Genomic DNA, 19,288 nt, shown 5'->3' on the forward strand with positions numbered 1-19,288 from the left:
TGCAGTTAGTAATTGTATCCCCAGTGGTTCTCCGTAGGCTGGTGCTCAAATTAAAGCGCTGACCTGGTTAGCTTTCTTGTCAGCAGGAGGGAGCTGCCTATAGTACCCCAACCCCCTCTCCATGCAACCACATGCAGACATTAATGAGACTGCAAAATGAGCACCAACTTTTGCCATTTTTAACCTGAATTTGTCAAGGAAAACAGGAATGTGCGATACGTCAGGACTGTACGGCAACACGCCGACACACTAGAATGGATATGGGTTATTATTGACACTATCAAATGCCTATGTGCTTGTCTTTCATATGCAACAAGTTACAAATGGAAAGAAAAAAGCTTCACTTTAAGTGATGATGTCATCAACATTAATTTATCAAGAATCATGTATGTAATGTATGTTATGCTAACCACATACATTAAATACATGAAGTAAACAGACTATATCAGTAATTGCTTAGATCTGGAAAAGGGGTATCTTAGTTAAAAAAAAAAAAACTTTGGTCCTCCCATTCTTCTTTTTATGTATTTCTTGTACCTCAAAATGAATCTTGCAGTCATTTCACATAAAATCAATTAGTCATCAGTAGAAGATGATGCAAAATTACCTTACCTTCTTCAGTCATGTTTTTTAGGATTTATTTTTTTAATTCAATGAACCATATCTGCTTATTCTTCTGAGCATTGTCCTTCACACTCACTTTTTTTTCTTATCATGGTTGGAAAAGTTGGACATAACTTTTCCAACCATGATAAAAGAGGATCCGAATGATCCCACTTTTTGTTGACCATGTGACATCCTAAATGTTTTGTGTTTGTGTACTGATTCATAAACCCAGGAAAATAACGTTTGTTTTTTGTCTTTTGTTTTTTATTTCAAAATAAATACTTTTAAAGTATAATTAGGATAAGGAGTGTGTTTGTTTGTTTTTTGTTGTTTTTAAAAAATGTTTATTTTGATCATGTATATAGTAACATTACAAAATGATGAAAAGGAATAGAAAGAAGCTAATCGTATTCAATCCTACTCCTCTTCACATCGTACCAATCACCAACACATACTTCACACTCTATTTCTTTTTTAACATTTTGTAGCACAATATACATCGATCCATTCTAATTACAACAATTATTATGAAATAATAGTTCTTACAGTTTTGATGAGGTGAATAACATAACATTTGGTAGAATTCTTGTTCTACTTTGTAAACACTTTTGGTTTGAATATACTCTTGAAGTGTATCATAGTAGTCCATTGTTTGACTTATTTTCTCAAATAATTTTGTAATGTTAACCCACATACTGATGTGATATAAGTGTTGTACGTGCATATTCATGTTTTAGGCTATATTTTCCTCTTAGGTTATATTTTTCCTCTTTAATTGAGAAAAATGGTTGTATATTTGTGGGTAGCAGGCTATACTTTGCTCTGTACATCCATCCATCCATTTTATACCGCTTGTCCCTTTTCACAAATGCACCATATTCTTGAACAGAACACAGGGAAAAAATCTGAAGGATTTGAGGTATTGTAGTGTATTTCACAGAAAAGTTTAGTTTAGAAAAGCAGGGTCAAGCAGCACATCTTATTTAGGAGACGGCGTGACGTTGTTGGGAGAGTGGCATTGCATCCATCCATCCATTTCTACCGCTTATTCCCTTTTGGGGTCACGGGGGGCGCTGGCGCCTATCTCAGCTACAATCGGGCGGAAGGCGGGGTACACCCTGGACAAGTCGCCACCTCATTGCAGGGCCAACACAGATAGACAGACAACATTCACACTCACATTCACACACTAGGGCCAATTTAGTGTTGCCAATCAACCTATCCCCAGGTGCATGTCTTTGGAGGTGGGAGGAAGCCACGCAGTCACGGGGAGAACATGCAAACTCCACACAGAAAGATCCCGAGCCTGGATTTGAACCCAGGACTGCAGGACCTTCGTATTGTCAGGCAGACGCACTAACCCCTCTCCCACCGTGAAGCCCCAATATATGCAATCAGATCAAATATATTTTACAGTTAATTTTATATTTCAATCAATGATACATTGTATTTCCTGGGGACAGACATGGCATACATTCTGTCGAATGGCCAATGTATATATTGTTTAAGTCATCAAAAAAAATAGTTTGTTGATATGTTGTATATGTTTGTGGGCCTAAAATATTTGCCCTGTGTGACTAACACATTTATGGCAAAATCCATAATCTTGAAAAAATGTCAAGTAGAAAGCATCGGTATTGGAAATGCTACCCCTACATTTACTCGGTATTGGAATGATACCAACATTTGCAGTATCGTACAGCCTAATAGTCAATTGATATTGGGTTTTTAACAGGGATGACGTAATGGGAATACTAATGGTTTGTCCCTCCATGTAGGGGGCGAGGGGTGTTGCTGTGAACCCCTCGCCTAAACACCATTGACGAGCTAGGCAGGTGAGCTCGTGTTCCCCCCGCTGCATGTGTCACACATGGTACAGTCCTCTCGCACTTGAAGTTGTTGCTGAGGAGCCTCCACTGAGTGCTGAGTCTGTGTGTGAGTCCTGCGTGTGTGTGCGTGTTGTGTGTGTGTGTGTGCGCTGAGCCGAGCAGCAAACAGGCGCACAGCCGTCGCCTCCTGTTGCAAGTGATTGTCGCCTTTGACAAAATGACACAGTTCCCTTCACCAAGTTACCCCCGACACCATGGCAAGGTCGTGCTCTTCTTTCACCTCTTGTTTCATACCCCAGGTGAGTACCGGGATTTCCCTTTGACAGTTGTAGCGTGTTTGACTAAAAAGTTTGTGGTGTTGTGTCGCGCATCCTCGGCTAACAACTAACCACCGCTAGCTGTGTAAAGATGCGCTGTAATTGTGAGAGACAATCAAGAGAAACTTGGCTTCAAGTTAACTTTCTTTGAAATCTTCCCCAGCCAGCGCCGCCGCATCAATGGTGTTAAAACACTCCATAGGAACCACCCGGTAACATATATCTATATAGTTTACTAACATCATATCAGTGGCGGGCCGTGCGTCTCCGACTTCAATGATTACCTCTCAAAATACCATTATTGATGTCACCACATGACCATTGCTGGAGAAATACTACACAGGAACACATTTACACACTACTGGGCATTGAACTAAACGGGTTATTCTCTGGCGCATATGAAAATCAATAAACCCGCATCAGCGATTCAAACATACTGACCATATTAAAATGGCAAAAAAAAAAACATACCGGTATTAAACGTGAAAAAATATAGATTGTAGTTTTATCACATATCAGGCCTGGGCAATTATTTTGACCCGGGGGCCACGTGTGTGTGTGTGTGTGTGTGTGTGTGTGTGTGTGTGTGTGTGCGCACACACATATATAAGCTGTGACAATCTGCTGTAGAATATGTGTGTGTTGGGGCCTTTTTTTAAGAACACTAACAAAAATCCTCACAATGTCTGATAGAATACTAAAAACGTAATGACAGACCGCCTTAGGAAATGGAATGGAATTGTACATGTTCTACTGAATGAGACACCCAGATTGTACATGAATTTAAAGAATGTATGATTTACAATATTAACTATGAACAATAAAACACTGAATATTGACAACATATGAACGTCACACCCACTCTCCATCCACATTATTTACAATCAAGCGAAACACAAAAAAAATGCAACAAATATGGCGAAATATGAACGCGAAGAGTAAAAAAACAAAAACACCTATAATCTGATGTGATATCACTTTTCTTGTAGAACTTTGTTGTAAAAAACTCCTTCCGCGTCGGTCCCTGACACCTGCATTTCAGGCCGCTCTGGGAACACTCTGTGGAAACGCTCCCCACCCACACTGCTTGGTGCCTGTCTGAACTACTGTGACTTAGATTACCATAGCAACTAATTAGATTACCATAGAAACTAGTATATCATTAAAAAGCACAGATTCCAGCCATTGTAATACTTTGTGTAGTTCAAGACTTACGGTCATTAGAAAATATCACTGCACATCTCAATGACTGCTACAGCTTTTATCTTAAAGATCTACAAAACTTATTTGGGAATGTCTGGCGGGCCAGCTTGAAAAGCTTAACGGGCCGCATGTGGCCCTGGGGCCTTAATTTGCCCAGGTCTGACATAGATTGTGTGATAAAAATCAATAAATCAACGCAATTTGGCGAAAAACTGTATCCTGATATACGTTTTTTAAAATCATTAAATATTGATAGTTTTTGATATTTTTTTATGACTTACGGCAGGAATTTTCAAAATGTGGTACTGGTGTGCGTGCTCCATCTAGTGGTACGCCAAATAATCACTTGATTAAAATACAGTCAAACCCAGTTGTCTAATCATAAAAGATGCAGACGAGGCGTGATGGCTGAGTTCTTAAAGTTTACTCCACAGCGTGCTCGTCAAAAACATCCCGCTACATTCAACAACCTAAACGGGGCTACTGTGTATGCTCTACACCAGTGGTCCCCAACCACCAGGCCGTGGCCCGATTGGTACCGGGCCGCAGAATAATTTTTTATAAAAAATAAAATAAAATAAAAAAGTAAATAAAAATGTATTTTTCAATTTTTTTATTTTTTATTAAATCAACATAAAAAACACAATATACACTTACAAATAGTGCACCAACCACAAAAAACTCCCTTTTTCATGACAAAAACGTCCCTTTTTCATGACAAAGAAGAAAAAAAAAAAAAAAGAAAAAAAAAGGGACAAATTATTAAGCGTTGACCGGTCCGCGGATACAAAAAGGTTGGGGACCACTGCTCTACACTACTGTGGCATGCTGGGTAATGGAGTTCTTATGTTACCTAGCTCATAACATCACAATATATCTGCCTTAGGCCAGCTAGAACGCCTTACTGACAACTTGTGATGTGATTGGCTATTGCAACTGTCCGTCAAATGTTTTTGTCCGTTCACTTACAGTGCATAGACGCCTACATTATTGATTTTAAAGGATCTAGGCATATTTGGTACAGCATGGCTACATAAGCTAGCTGAATTCTGATTGGATAAAAACTCTATAACCTAAAAACATTATAATATGATATGAAGAGAATATAAATACTTTTAGATAGTTAGGGAAAGTAAATACAAAATTACTGTCATCTTTAATTATGATGATGATTTCTGGTTGTGTTAGGCCAGCAGAGAAGGCCTTGCTGGCCCTGACGGCACACCACTGCATCATATACATATACCACTACACTGCTGTTTTAATGGCCGCTATATTAGCGCCTGGACATTCTGTTTCAAAGTAGCATGTTGCTGTGGTATGTGTGGAACCTTCTGCTCTTTTACTGACACATTCTAGCAGTGGGCCACATAGAACCTCCTCCAGGAACGGTTACCATGCTCCCGAGCTATGAACTCCCACCTAAATTACCAACGTGTGTCGTTGTTTACTTATATTAGTCTGGTTGGTACGAGCACTTTTTTTACTAGAAACTTGACATAGATTGTGTGACAAAAATAAATACATTGACGCAATATGGCGGAATACTGTCGCGATATAAGTTTTTTATATATTAGATATCGATAGTTATTGATATTTTTTATGACTTATGCCCCGAATTCTCAAACTGTTACTGGTACGCGCGCTCTATCTAGTGGTACGCTAAACAATCACTTGATTAAAGTACAGTCAAACCCAGTGGCGGGCATTGCGTTTCCCACTTAGGCCTTCAGTGATGTCATGTTTCCAATGATTACCTCTAGAAATACCATCATTGATGTCACCACTTGATCATTGCTGGAGAAATACTGTACAGGAACACATTTACACACTACTGTGCATTGAATCACCACCAACAGTGTACAAAACGGGTTATTTTGTGGCGCATTTGAAAATCAATAAACCCGCATCAGCAATTAAAACATATCTTATGTGGTACTATTAAAATTGCAAAAAACATATTACATGTGAAAAAAATGAAGAATTTAAATAGAGAACTCATTCGAGTCTGGGGTTGGCTGACATCGTCTCACAAGTTGTAGTTTCTCTTTAAATATCCTTCTTGAAAGTGGCCTTGCAAATATGTGTTGTCTTGTCTAATCATAAAAGATGCAGACGAGGCGTGTTGGCTGAGCTCTTAAAGTTTACTCCACAGTGTGCTCATCAAAAACATCCCTCTTCACTATTGTGGCACCCTGGGTAACGGAGTTCTTAACATCACAATATATATCCGTCTTAGGCCAGCTAGGAGGCCTTACTGACATCAAGTGGTGATCTGATTGACTGTCGCAACTGTCTGTCAAATGTTTGTATTCATTCACTTAAAGTGCACGGATGCCCGCATTGTTGATTCTGTAGGCCCCAGGCAAATTTCGTACAACTTGGCAACATAAGCTAGCTGAATTCTGAATGGATAAAAACTTTATACCCCAAAAACAATAGCGTTGGAAGGAGCATAATGTGATATGAAGAGAATATGAATACTTTTAGATATTTAGGAAACGTGAATTAAAAATTACTTGTATCTTTCATTATGATCAAGATTTCTCGTTATGTTAGGCCAGCAGAGAAAGCCTGGTCAAACCTGTCTATAGTGACCACTCAAGGGAATCATAGAAAGTGACCCCTATAGACAGCTGGCCACTATGCGCCATTTTGAGTTTCTGTACATGTTGACCTTTAAACAATTACGTACACATGTGCACGTATCCATAATTGTAGTTAACCGTTTCTAAATTACAGTTTGGCAAGCTTTCCAAGTTTGAACAGTGCTGTTGAAATTGAGCTTGCTCATTGTTGCGCATGTGAATAGGATGCTGTTTTCCATTTATGCCAAACTTTTGGGGATTAGTCAGCTGTGCAAACCTTAGGGGAGCTTCGATTAGACTTGTCAAGTCCCAGCGCGGCTGCATGGTCTGGCTGCTCGCGACCCCCTGGTTGGGATCCCATTGCAGCCACCGCAAATCCCGCTTATGAAATGAAATTTCAGACGGTGGTATGGCAAATTTTGATATTGATGACTGCTATAAGGAGTAAAACTGTTTTGGGACGCAACATGAGTGGGTGCTGGCCGAGTTAAACAGGTGGCCGTTATAGACAAGGTATAGAACACTACTTTTTTCTGCTGGAGAAATTATTGTGACCGCCCTAGACAGGTGGCCGCTAACACAAAATTGACTGTACGGTCTTTTTTTGTTCTTATATTTAATTTATTTTACCGATAAAATGTATAATGTGTTAGCTAACAGTGGCTAAAAATATTAAATATACTTGTTAAATAAAACCTGTGCCTCCGTTTAAAAAAAATACTTGGGCCTACTATGCAACTTTTTTTAAAAGGGCGGATATGTTTTTTTCCCCCTATTTTTTTGAAACACTTAATTCTGGACTACTATACCTGTAATTATGGTTCTTTGGTCAAAATGTTGCATAGATTTTGTTTTGAATACCTATCTTCAAGCCAATTTTTGGCTACCTTCAAAAATGGTTTGTTTTAAGAGTGGGAGTTGTGAGATAGGCGGCAGCGTACCCCGCCACCCCAAAAGGGAATAAGCGGTAGAAAATGGATGGATGGATGGATGGAGTTGTTAGATGCAAATTAAGCCCTTCTTACCACGCCCCTTACTCTGACTAGGCTGTTGTCCCCGCCACAGCAGCATTGTTTACTATAGTAGTTTTTGTTTTTGTATATATTGACTATAACATTTTTTTCTTTTTAATATCATGTTAATAATTTTACTGCACTGCTGCTTTGAAACCTTGTTAACAATAGAGGCCCGAGCCGGCAATACAGTTAGCAATGCTACAACCCGGACTAATTCATTGTTCACGAGGCTTGCAAACGTAATAATGGATTATAACAACTGGTCCATTGCCAAACACACTACACAGTAATCTAATTGAAAATAGTCTTTAGGAAAATCATTCCTTATTTTGCTATAGGACGGTGACACTATTGTTTTACAGTAGATGGCTAAGCTAGCTACATTACAACTTGAGCTAACATTGCTAACGTATCATTCACAAATTTATATCATCCTGTAGGTTTGTGTAGTGACTTGTGCTGGTTAAAGCCAACCAACAAGAGAGCATTTTCCTTATTTGGGTTTCATTGTGGATATGATGTGGCACAGCCGGATTTAATAAATTAAAATCGGCTTACTCGCGCTAGGATGATAGGGTACATTTCTAACATAAATGGATAATCCACTGACGTCACAGTAGATCAAAACGTCACACTTGAACAAAATTCCAAAGGGACCATTTGGAAGAAGTCTGAAGGAAAACAAGATTATTTTATGAATATATCTGCCATGCCTCCATGGTATAATTTAAACATTTTAGGACTTATGCAGATCCCAAATACAGATAGGCAGTTACCAATAATTAAAAAAAGTTGGTTTTGCATAATAAGGCCCCTTTAATTGATTGATTTGATTAAAGCTTTTATTAAATTGCACAGTTCAGGTCATATTCTGTACAATTGACCACTAAATGGTAACACCCGAATAAGTTTTTCAACTTGTTTAAGTCGGGGCCCACGTAATCAATTCATGGTATAAATATATACTATCAGCATAATATAGTCATCACACAAGTTAAACATCAGTGTATATACATTGAATTATTTACAATCCAGGGGGTGGGATGAGGAGGGTTTGGTTGATATCAGCACTTCAGTCATCAACAATTGCATAATCAGAGAAATTGACATTGAAACAGTGTAGGTCTGGCTTTGTAGGATATGTACAGCGAGCAGAGAACATAGTGAGTTCAGATAGCATAAGAACAAGTATATACATTAGAAATACATTTATTTACATTTGGTTATTTACAATCTGGGGAGATGGGATGTGGAGGGGGGAGGATGTTAGTAAAGGGTTGAATTTGCTTGGAGGTGTTCTTTTAGTGCGCTTTTGAAGGAGGCTAGAGATGCACTTACATTTACACCTGTTGGGAGGGAATTCCACATTGATGTGGCATAGAAGGAGAATGAGTAAAGACCTTTGTTAGATCGGAATCTGGGTTTAACGTTGTTCGTGTAGCTCCCCCTGGTGTTGTGGTTATGGCGGCCATTTACGTTCTGGAAGTAGTTTGACATGTACTTCGGTATCGGGGAGGTGTAGCGGATTGTGTTGGTCATTATAATGGTACTTGGAGAGCCACGTGTTTTCTGGGGTGGTACATGGTGAAAAAGGTTTAAGAACTGCTGACCTAAGGAAAATATGAATAGAGAAAAATATAATAAACGTTAACATTTGTATTTTAAATGTAACCTTCCTCTGATTATAATGCCCTTAGCTATCAAGGCAGACAGGAACACAAATGGCAGCACATCCATGGTAAACACTAAATGTAAACACAATTCTTAAGTCACAATAAACAGTTAACAATAACCACATTAAATTAAAGTGCTTAACTAAAAATATGTAAGAAATGCTTAATAAAGTTGAACAAAATGGTGCAAATTGTGAAAATATAACCAAAGAGAAACCTGAGAACATTTTTTGTAGGTTTACTGGCAGGAAGTAATGTGGTCTGTGTGACTTAAATATCCATCCATCCATCCATCCATCCATCCATTTTCTACTGCTCTGGACTGCAGGGGGGGCTGGAGCCAATCCCAGCTGTATTCGGGCAGAAGCCGTGGTACACTCTGGACAAGTCGCCAGCTCATTGCAGGGCCAACACCGATAAACATTCACACTCACGTTCACACACTAGGGCCAATTTCAATCTGCTAGAAAACATTTATTTCGGTAGAATAATCAAAGAATAACAGATTAGCATGATCGTATTTTAAGACGATGTTTTGGTGGTTAGTCAGAATGGGAAGCATAGCGCTATTTGTGTGAAGCTGCCAGCCGGACGCATGTGATTGGTATGAGAAAAGACTTGACATGTTTTGACAAAAATCTCAGATAAAAGTGACTTTAGATTTCCTCTCTTCCGTCTTTTTCTGCTGAGCTTGTATTCCATCTTACTTAAGCCGTTCAAGTAACAATCTACGTTTTATGTTAGTGATGCACTCAACTGTAATCAAAACACCGACATGAAGCTCCTCCTCTCTACAAGGGGCAAAGGCGGCAACAGCGTTTGATCCACTGATGTCGTCTCACGGCGATTGAAAGTAAACTTGTCTTGTTTGGAGAAAGACTTGCCATAGCTTTGGACCTGAGACTTCCATAAGGTCCCCCTTTCTTTGTGCAGTTCTGCTAGCTATTTTCAAGCATGTGGCTCAACACTAACTCTACGCAATTACACATTTTCCCAAGCTACGGAACGGGCTGAGGGTCAAAAACTATCGCCATTAAAAGAACTTATAGGTAACTCGTTAACTTTGACAGCCCTAATATATATATTTCAAATGTCGTTATATGTATCGATTACGTGTCTTATCGCAATATATATTGTCATTTTTTCAGCGAAACCCTATTATCAGCTGACATATAAAGCTTATTATTTAGCATATGAAAATATTTTAGGAACAATCTATTTTTGCATGACTTCCTAAAGTCCCACAATAGCAAATTTTCCAATATCTAGTCTTAATGTTGGAATTTTGGCAGTTAAAAAATGCTTGTAGTAAGCCTTACTATTTGTGTCTGTAGCTTTAATGCTAATCAGCTGTTTGTTTAGACTTGTTGCTGACACAGGCTCCTGGAAGGCAAATTAAGAAGCGTTTTATTCACATTTTACAACCGTCCATTCTGCCCTCATTAAGGTAATGAGTGACCTGGAACTGACTTTGGGCAAGAGGCTGGTCACTAGCCAATTCCAGGACATATACAGTCGATGAGCGACCATTCAAGCTCACATTAGGGCATGAGATTGCACACAGTTTTGGATGTCTCAAAACAAGAACCGTTTGAAGACAGACTCAAAAAGGGGTTATTATGGAAATATTTTTGTTGCAAAATTATTTGCAAATGCATATCTCAATCTCAGCTGCATTCGGGCGTAAGGCGGGGCAGCTGAGATATGCTCCAGCAACCCAAAAGTGACAAGCGGTAGAAAATGGATAGATCAATCTGTGCGTGTGTAATCCAAGTTGTCTGTCCGTATTTGTCTGTGTGTAAAAAAAAAATATATATATATATCTGTTAGTTGTGTGTGTGTGTATATGTATATGTGTGTATATATTAGGGGTGTAACGATACACAAAAATTTCGGTACGTACCTCGGTTTGGAGGTCACGGTTCGGTTCATTTTCGGTTCAGTAAGAAAACAACAAAATATACATTTTTTGGTTATTTATTTACCAAATTTGTAAACAATGGCTTGATCCTTTTAACATTGGGAACACTATAATAATTCTGCCCATGTTAATCCACGTTAAACTGCCTCAAGTTGTTGCTTGGATGAAATAAAATGACACAACTTTTCTTCTACATATAAAAAATGCAACATTAAACAGTTTCAAGTCAACTCATCATGCTTAATTTATTACAGCATTGGGGAAGCCTGTAGTTGATTTTTTATTATGTAAATGTAATATTTGTATCAACATGTGATAGCAGGGACCCTGCCATTCAAAACTAGGCTGCTACATTACTAATAATATAACTATAGCTGAAAAATAGTACAATAGCAATAGGAGAGACTATTTATCCCTGAACACCATGGAGTTCATGTAGGCTTTATGATGCACTTAGACTATTATATACACTATCAAAGACATAAACTCTTCATTTAACATAATGTCCTTTTTTGTTGCTTCAACACACTTCAATCAACACTCTGCGTAACACACACACGCACACACCGCAAAATGAGCTAACGTTACGCTAAAAGCTAACTAACCTTCACCTAAAGCCAGGACTGAAGGTCAACAGGCACATAGTGATGTTCAGAAAGTAGTTGACTTGGAAGTGTTTAATATAATTTGGGGAGAATCCGTTGCTCCCCTGCTAAAGATCTGCTCGACGCTGAAGCGCTGACGACATGTGCTCTGAATACGCAGTGCTGTTTGGCTTGTTACCGCTACGGTTGTAACCAATCAGAAGGTTGTGTGGGAGGGACAATGCAGGGTGCTGTGTAGGAGACAGAGGCAGAAGGGAGCGGAGCATACTTCATATGTTCGTGTGGAACTCGTTTGGTAGTCCTCCGCACCGAACCGGAACCCCCGTACCGAAATGGTTCAATACAAATACACGTACCGTTACACCCCTAGTATGTATGTATATGTATGTAGGTGTGGGAAAAATCACAAGACTACTTCGTCTCTACAGACCTGTTTCATGAGGGGTTCCCTCAATCATCTCCTGATGATTGAGGGAACCCCTCATGTCTGTTGCTGAGTGGGGGAATTTCCATAGTGTGGATATAGCTGAACAACCCTTAGATATTATAATTTTGTTCTTATTTAGTTTGCGAAGTAATTGCGACTGAATAAGCAGTGCCCCTGCTGGTTTAAGCAAAACAGTGCAATCCATCCATCCATCTTCTTCCGCTTATCCAAGGTCAGGTCGCGGGGGCAGCAGCCTAAGCAGGGAAGCCCAGACTTCCCTCTCCCCAGCCACTTCGTCCAGCTCCTGCCGGGGGAGGACCTTATTGAAAATTGATACGTTGAACAAGTTTTACACATACAGTGGAACATTGATTTTTATTAACTAATTGGTTCTTGAACAGGGTTTGCAAATAGAAAAGTTTGCATATTGAAATGTCTCCATATGAAACAATGTGAACCTGAATAATGAGTTCCGGCCTCAACAAAAGTCCATATTTTTTTACAAGTTTGTACACTTTGAATATAAAGTGCTAGACAGTACTCTACATTAAAAAAACAAAACAAAGGGGTGATGGATCAAATGTTATATTTAATAACCTAGCCAAATCATCGATTAGCTGAACTGTCCTTGTATGCAGCCACCCTGCTGACACATATTGACACTGTCACGAGCCCTGTGGTGCACTCAGTTTGAAATCACAAATGTCTTAGCTTTAGCAGCCAGGTCGCTACACTAACTAGAATTAAAATATAAAATCCACTTGTACCTTGTTGGTTAATTTTCTTGGTATTCAGAGGAAGAAAGGGGGATGATGCATTTTCGATAACACTGCATACTGTGTAAATGTTTCAAACAACTCCTCGCTTGTCATGTGTTTTCTTTGGATTCACATTGAAATAGCTAAATTACCAAAATGCTGTGAAAAGGCTAAAAAAAAAACAAAAAAAAACTTAAATGCACACAAAGTAGCACTTAGCACAGCTCAATTAGCCCACCCACAATGGTTGTGCTGCCGCCCACAAAATGACTGCTCTGTGAGGTACATATTGGGTAGATAAAGGGTTTTGTACACCAAGACTAGGTTTGTACAGTACACTAAAGAATTTTTTTATTCGGGCTGTGGTTCCTAAATCGTAAAATGAGGGGTTCGTAAATCAAGGTTTCACTGTAAGATACTGAGGATACACTGTCGTCATCTGCTGCCACACACTAGTTTAGATATGAACTTCCCTGCACATCCCGCTAAAGGAAACACCAGCAAGTCTTGGCGGGGTAGACTGCTTACAAGGTTGTCACAATTTATTTTCTTTTAATTCAATTTAGGATCATAAAATAATGATTGATTTTTCCCCACAAATTAAAGTCAGACTGCAACTCTGCAAAAGCATCAGTAACAATAATGCCTTGTTGCGCAATACTACACTGTCTGGTGTACTTTTCAAAAACTACCTCTTTTAACCAACAGTTGCTTATTAACAGTTAAACCAATAAGTGTTTTTGTTATTGATTAATGAATGCCACTGCAAAAATTCGGTTGTCAGTGCAAGAACTTGATTTGTAAGTTTAAGTGTAGACTAAAAACGATGATTCAGCTGTACCCTGTCCCGCTCTACATAAGTAGCACTGCTACCTCCACACCAACACCATCTATTTTATGCTCTGATTCCCTCTTTTAACAAGACTCCCTGCCCTGTGCCAAGACATACATATTTATGTATGCTTGCTGGCACTTAGACGAATGATGGAGTAACTTGAATGAATGCGTGCCAGTGCCTCTTCTATACACAAAAGAGGGTCTGAAAATTCTATGAATCATACGATCCCACACAGTGTCTCCAGATCTACTGGAGATTTTGAAACCACGTGATTGATAGCTCTCACTGTCAACATCATCAAACCACATAAAACGGGAATATTCTATTTGGAAAATGCTGGTCATGTCTGTATGGATCCAGGGAATCCTTGGAAAGGCACATTAAAACATCCCCACTCAGATGCTTTATGTTATTTGTAACCCATCTGTAAGTGGTGCATGTGTAGGTAGTATTGACTAAAGTGAGAACCAACGTCAGTCCCATGGGAGCGACGTGTCCTTGATGCTAGGATATCTATAATCTAGGTGTGTGTGTGTGTGTGTGTGTGTGTGTGTGTGTGTGTGTGTGTGTGTGTGTGTGTGTGTGTGTGTGTGTGTGTGTGTGTGTGAGAAGGGGATGCATTGTCACATTTGCACTCCAAAAAACATCGTTTTGAGACTTCGAGGAGTTAGAATTTACTGAAAGCACGATAAGTACATGCTACTGTTATGTCAAGCTCAGCTGCATATATGATCAAATAGACTTTTTATTCCCGTCACTTTTTTTCTATTCCCAGTCAGAGAAAAATGAGGGCACGCTTATGTAAGGTTGTCGTCATGTCACCAATGAAAAATTTAATACAGTCGCTATACCTCTTTCATTACATATTCATTAGAGGAGAAATGCTGCTTCCTTTCCTCACGCCGTGATGTTGTTTGCTGTCTAGTATTATAATTGTCCTTCACTAAAACAGTAAGCAGAACTATCCGTTTTCCACTTGAGGATGTTCACAGTAGCGGAGTGTTCTCCATCTGGAGTTTGGAGTGTTTTAACATTTGCGTCTAATCTCTACTAGTATGTACAGTATAAGGACTCTACTACATATACTGTTTAGTAGGAAGGGATTCATAATTATTTAAATGTGCAGCAGTTAGCCAATTTTTTTTCATTCCTTGTAACATGAAAACAATAGTCTGGATCATATTATGCAAAACCAACTTTTCTTACATGTTTGCACCAGTGTTTTTATTTGGAATACCTATAACTCCTGAAATTGGTCATCTAAACCCTGGAGGCATGGCGCAGAAAACACTAGTTTCTTTCCAAACCAGCCGTTCGGAATTTGAGACAATTGTGACTTATTTTGCCATAGTTACGTCATGGGTTATCTCCATACACCAGAGTCCAAACATTTTCCAGCAAGGGCCACAGAGAAAAATTAAAGGATGCGAGGGCAACTTTTATAAATTTTGTTTATGAAAAATTCTCAAACCAAAACAACGTAGGTGAACATATGCTAACATTTGAAAAACACTTCTACATCTTAGCTTTGTGTATAGATAACAAAGCAATAAAATCGTTCATGATTATTTTTGTATTTATGTTAACTGTGTTCTAAAGTAAGCTTGTATTTACTAATATTGCTGTTATACAGTCAACTGAAATGCTTTTGAGGACTTTAGTACACTCAAACATATCACGTCTCACAAGAAATTTGTAGACTTTTTCATGATGACCGGACACACGGAAATCATCAAAGACCTTATCCAGTAAGACGCTCAGGTTGTCGGCCATTTTGGTTTTCAGGTCCCATTTTTGGGAGATTTGGTCCTGTTGAATTTTTCATAGTTTTTTGATCTAATCTAAGACCTGTTTAGTTTTTCTACAGAATGTGTCGCAGGCCAAATAAAATTGAGCTGCGGGCCGCGCATGACCCCCGGATCGCACTTTGGACACCTCTGCCATATACGGTAGAGGTTTATACAAAGAGCTTCGCGTGAGTCCACTATTTTCAGGTGTAGTCCAAAGTTGTAGTAAATGAGTTCCTTATATTTCTATATCCTCTTGTTGTGGGGAAGACTGGCTCATACATGTGCATGCATGCTAAAATCCTCTGCCGTTGCCATTTCTGATAAAAAGTAGTCAAATGTCTGTACACTCAATAGGACAACGCTAAAAACTACAATTAGGCTGAAGGGTGGAGATGCAGTCAAAGAGGGCTTGGTCTGGAGGAGAGTTTCTAAATAAGACCTTCCACAAAATTGCGCATTCTGAAGAGACAGTCAAAAAGCAGCTTGGAGATGGTCTGTAAAACATAATTTTGACCAAAGACGTGTTTTAAATAGATAAAAAAAATCCTAATATGACCCTTTTTTAAGATAAGCTGTCTCCTGTTTAGAGTCACCATAAATCCCTAAAGGTCCATAAAGTTGTTCGTCGGAATTTAACCAAAACTTGGGTTGAAAAAGTTGCACAAAAAAATTTTGTTTGAGCTAAGCATCATCAAGTATCATGAATTATTATTAGCATGCATTTTGCTTTTTCTTTGTATTTCATATTTTTGTTTTTGGAATTAGCGATGAACAGAGACTATTTAAAAAAGTTTGCTACTTTTGGTAAGATTATAAAGTATAAAAACAAAAGTGTCCCAGTACTTTCATATCACGTGACCACAGTGAATCAGAAAGTTATGGCAATGTTTTTTTGGGGTTTTTTTTTATAATGAAAAATTTAATAATTTTTCAGTAGTTTGCTTTACTTTTTTACTCATGTGTGACAATGTTATATCTGCAATACAAATACTGTATGTGCATTACATTTATGTTAAAGTTAAGACATGATTACCTAATATTAACCCCTTGCCGTACTGATGGCCTGCCAGCTACTATTGTCATGACTAAATGGGGGTTTTACGCCACCCTCTACTTTCATTTAGTCCTGTTAATTCATTAGAAAGTTTATTTAGCTGATATTCAAATGATGTACACGAGTGCTTCTCCCCAAAAAAATTTAACACCTCAAAAACACTTTGCTTTCCAAGTACCACCTTAATGACCAACATTAAAATACAGTAGTGTAGTAGGCCTACATATTCATAAAAACAAGGTAGAGGTTTTATTTGACAAATATATTTATTATTTTGGCCACTGTAACATGACACACAGTTTGAACAGTAACACTTTGAATATTGAAGCAATTTTTTTGGTGTACCATCAGTGGTACATGTGCCACAGTTTGAGAATCACTGATGTACTCCAATCCAGGATATATTTTAACTGCTGATTTTGTGCTCACCTTCAAAGCCTGGGAGTATTCCAAATACGAATTCAATCACTCAATCAATGTTTATTTATATAGCACTAAATTACAAGTGTCTCAAAGGGCGGCACAAGCCCCAATGACATCCTCTGTTCAGATCCCACATCAGGGCAGGGGAAAACTCAACCAGTGGGATGACAATGAGAAACTTTGGAGAGGACCGCAGATGGGGGTAACCCCCCCCACTCTAGGGTAGTCTGGTGCAATGGACGTTGAGTGGGTCTAGCATAATATTGTGAAAGTCCAGTCCATAGTTGATCTAACATAATAGTGAGAGTCCAGTCCACAGTGGGGCCAGCAGGAGACCATCCTGAGCAGAGACAGTTCAGCAGCGCAGAGATTTTAATTTTTCTGAAGGAACTCTCCTGAATGAATCAATAAAGTTCTATCTATCTATTTATCTATCTATCTCCCCAACCGATGCACAGGCGAGCGGTCCATCCCGGGTCCTGACTCTGGACAGCCAGTACTTCATCCATGGCCACTGGATCCTGTACCCCCCCCAGCCCCCCACCCACGACACCCCACAAGGGAGAGGGGGGCAGAAAAGAAAAGAAACTGCAGATCAACTGGTCTAAAAAGGGGTTCTATTTAAAGGCTAGAGCAGACTTTTGTTGGGCTCTGGTAATCACTAATAAGCCGGAGTTCTTTGAACGCAGATTTCTTGCCGGGACATATGGTACAATACAATCGGCAAGATAGGATGGAGCTAGACCGTGTAGTATTTTATACGTAAGTATAAAACCTTAAAGTCACATCTTAAGTGCACAGGAAGCAAGTGCAGGAGAGCCAGTATAGGCGTAATTTGATCAAACTTTCTTGTTCTTGTCAAAAGTCTAGCAGCCGCATTTTGTACCAGCTGTAATCTTTTAATGGTAGAATTGAAGTCTGACACGTTTAAAAAATATATATACATTTATGTATATATAAAATACTACATTTCTTTACTGTTTACACATTTGAAAAAGCACTCATTCGATGGACAGTTGTGCGTTTGATCCAGCTTGTCGGGGACGTTTTCAGTTGATTTTGGGTAAGCAATCCATTTTTTGGGCATAGCTTGGCTTCAAGTTTCAAATTTTCAGCGTCAAAGTCATGCCGACCTCACTTTCTCTGCTTACGTCTGCTCCCAACGTTTCACCCTTCCTTTGTGCTCACTTCGAGAAGCAGTAGTTCATCATCTGTATATTCAGCTTAAAAAAGATCAGGTTGTCCAAAAATAGTCATCTTCGTTGTCTGTTAGCATGTCTGCCATGATTAGAAAACAGTCATTTGTTTCCAAAAGTAGGAACACACATTTCTTGCCACAAGTCTGAAGTGTGGTGTTCTGGAACCAGTAATATATGTGCTGAGGAAATGTTTTCTGGCAATGCTTCAATGACCAAAATAAGGTACATATTGTACAGTTTGCATATTGTTATGAACATGTCTGTTACTACATTATATATATTTGCAGTGTGGATACAAAACGTTGGAGGGCTTTGAAGGTTATAACGGTGTGTCCCATTAGTTTATCATTTTTAAAACCCTAAAAAAACCTGTATGTTCTTGTCACTCATCATTGTGAACGATAGAAAACATTAAAAAAAAAAGTGAAGTTCCCCTTTTGAAGGGGTGTCTTGAGCAACGTCTCATGACAATCACAAGTTTGGACCTCAGTGTGCTAGCAAGGTTCAAATGTTAACACAAAGATGTGCCAATGTGTTTACAGTGGTCCAACTTCCTCTATACAACAGGAGCACTCTAGTGTTTTTTGAAAAAGTGCACATGTTTGGAGCAAACTGTTTGGCTGCACTTGTTTTGTTTAATGACAGGAAAGAGAAGTTCTAATAGAAGTCTAATAAGTGAAGTAAATTATATTTATATTGCGCTTTTTCTCTAGTGACTCAAAGCGCTTTACATAGTGAAACCCAATATCTAATTTGTTTTACATTTTAAACCAGTGTGGGTGGCACTGGGAGGAGGTGGGTAAAAGTGTCTTGCCCAAGGACACAACGGCAGTGACTAGGATGGTGGAAGAGGGGATTGAACCTGCAACCTTCAAGTTGCTGGCACGGTCGCTCTACCAACCGAACTATACCGCCCTGTCAAAGGTGTATCAACAAAGTATTTAGCAGAGAAAACAAGACTTCTAAAGTAAGGGAAATGCAAGTAATCCTGTGTTTTTTAAGAAAAATATGTTTTACTTCTGATTGGAAGATATGATGTTA

The 19,288-nt window shown here is 38.9% G+C and overlaps 1 protein-coding gene across 3 annotated transcripts in view; it reads left to right on the plus strand.

Moving 5' to 3' along the window:
* Positions 1–2,502: 2,502 nt before the first annotated feature.
* Positions 2,503–19,288, plus strand: part of nectin3b (nectin cell adhesion molecule 3b) — a 72,011-nt gene continuing 55,225 nt past the window's right edge. For all 3 annotated transcript variants that reach the window (XM_061897758.1, XM_061897759.1, XM_061897757.1), the window contains exon 1: positions 2,503–2,734. In XM_061897758.1, coding sequence (XP_061753742.1) covers positions 2,653–2,734 — 82 coding nt within the window. In that variant the 5' untranslated portion in view covers positions 2,503–2,652. The remainder of the gene's footprint in view (positions 2,735–19,288) is intronic.

Source organism: Nerophis ophidion, linkage group LG04 (genome assembly GCF_033978795.1).
Source record: "Nerophis ophidion isolate RoL-2023_Sa linkage group LG04, RoL_Noph_v1.0, whole genome shotgun sequence".
NCBI classification, from domain to species: domain Eukaryota; kingdom Metazoa; phylum Chordata; class Actinopteri; order Syngnathiformes; family Syngnathidae; genus Nerophis; species Nerophis ophidion.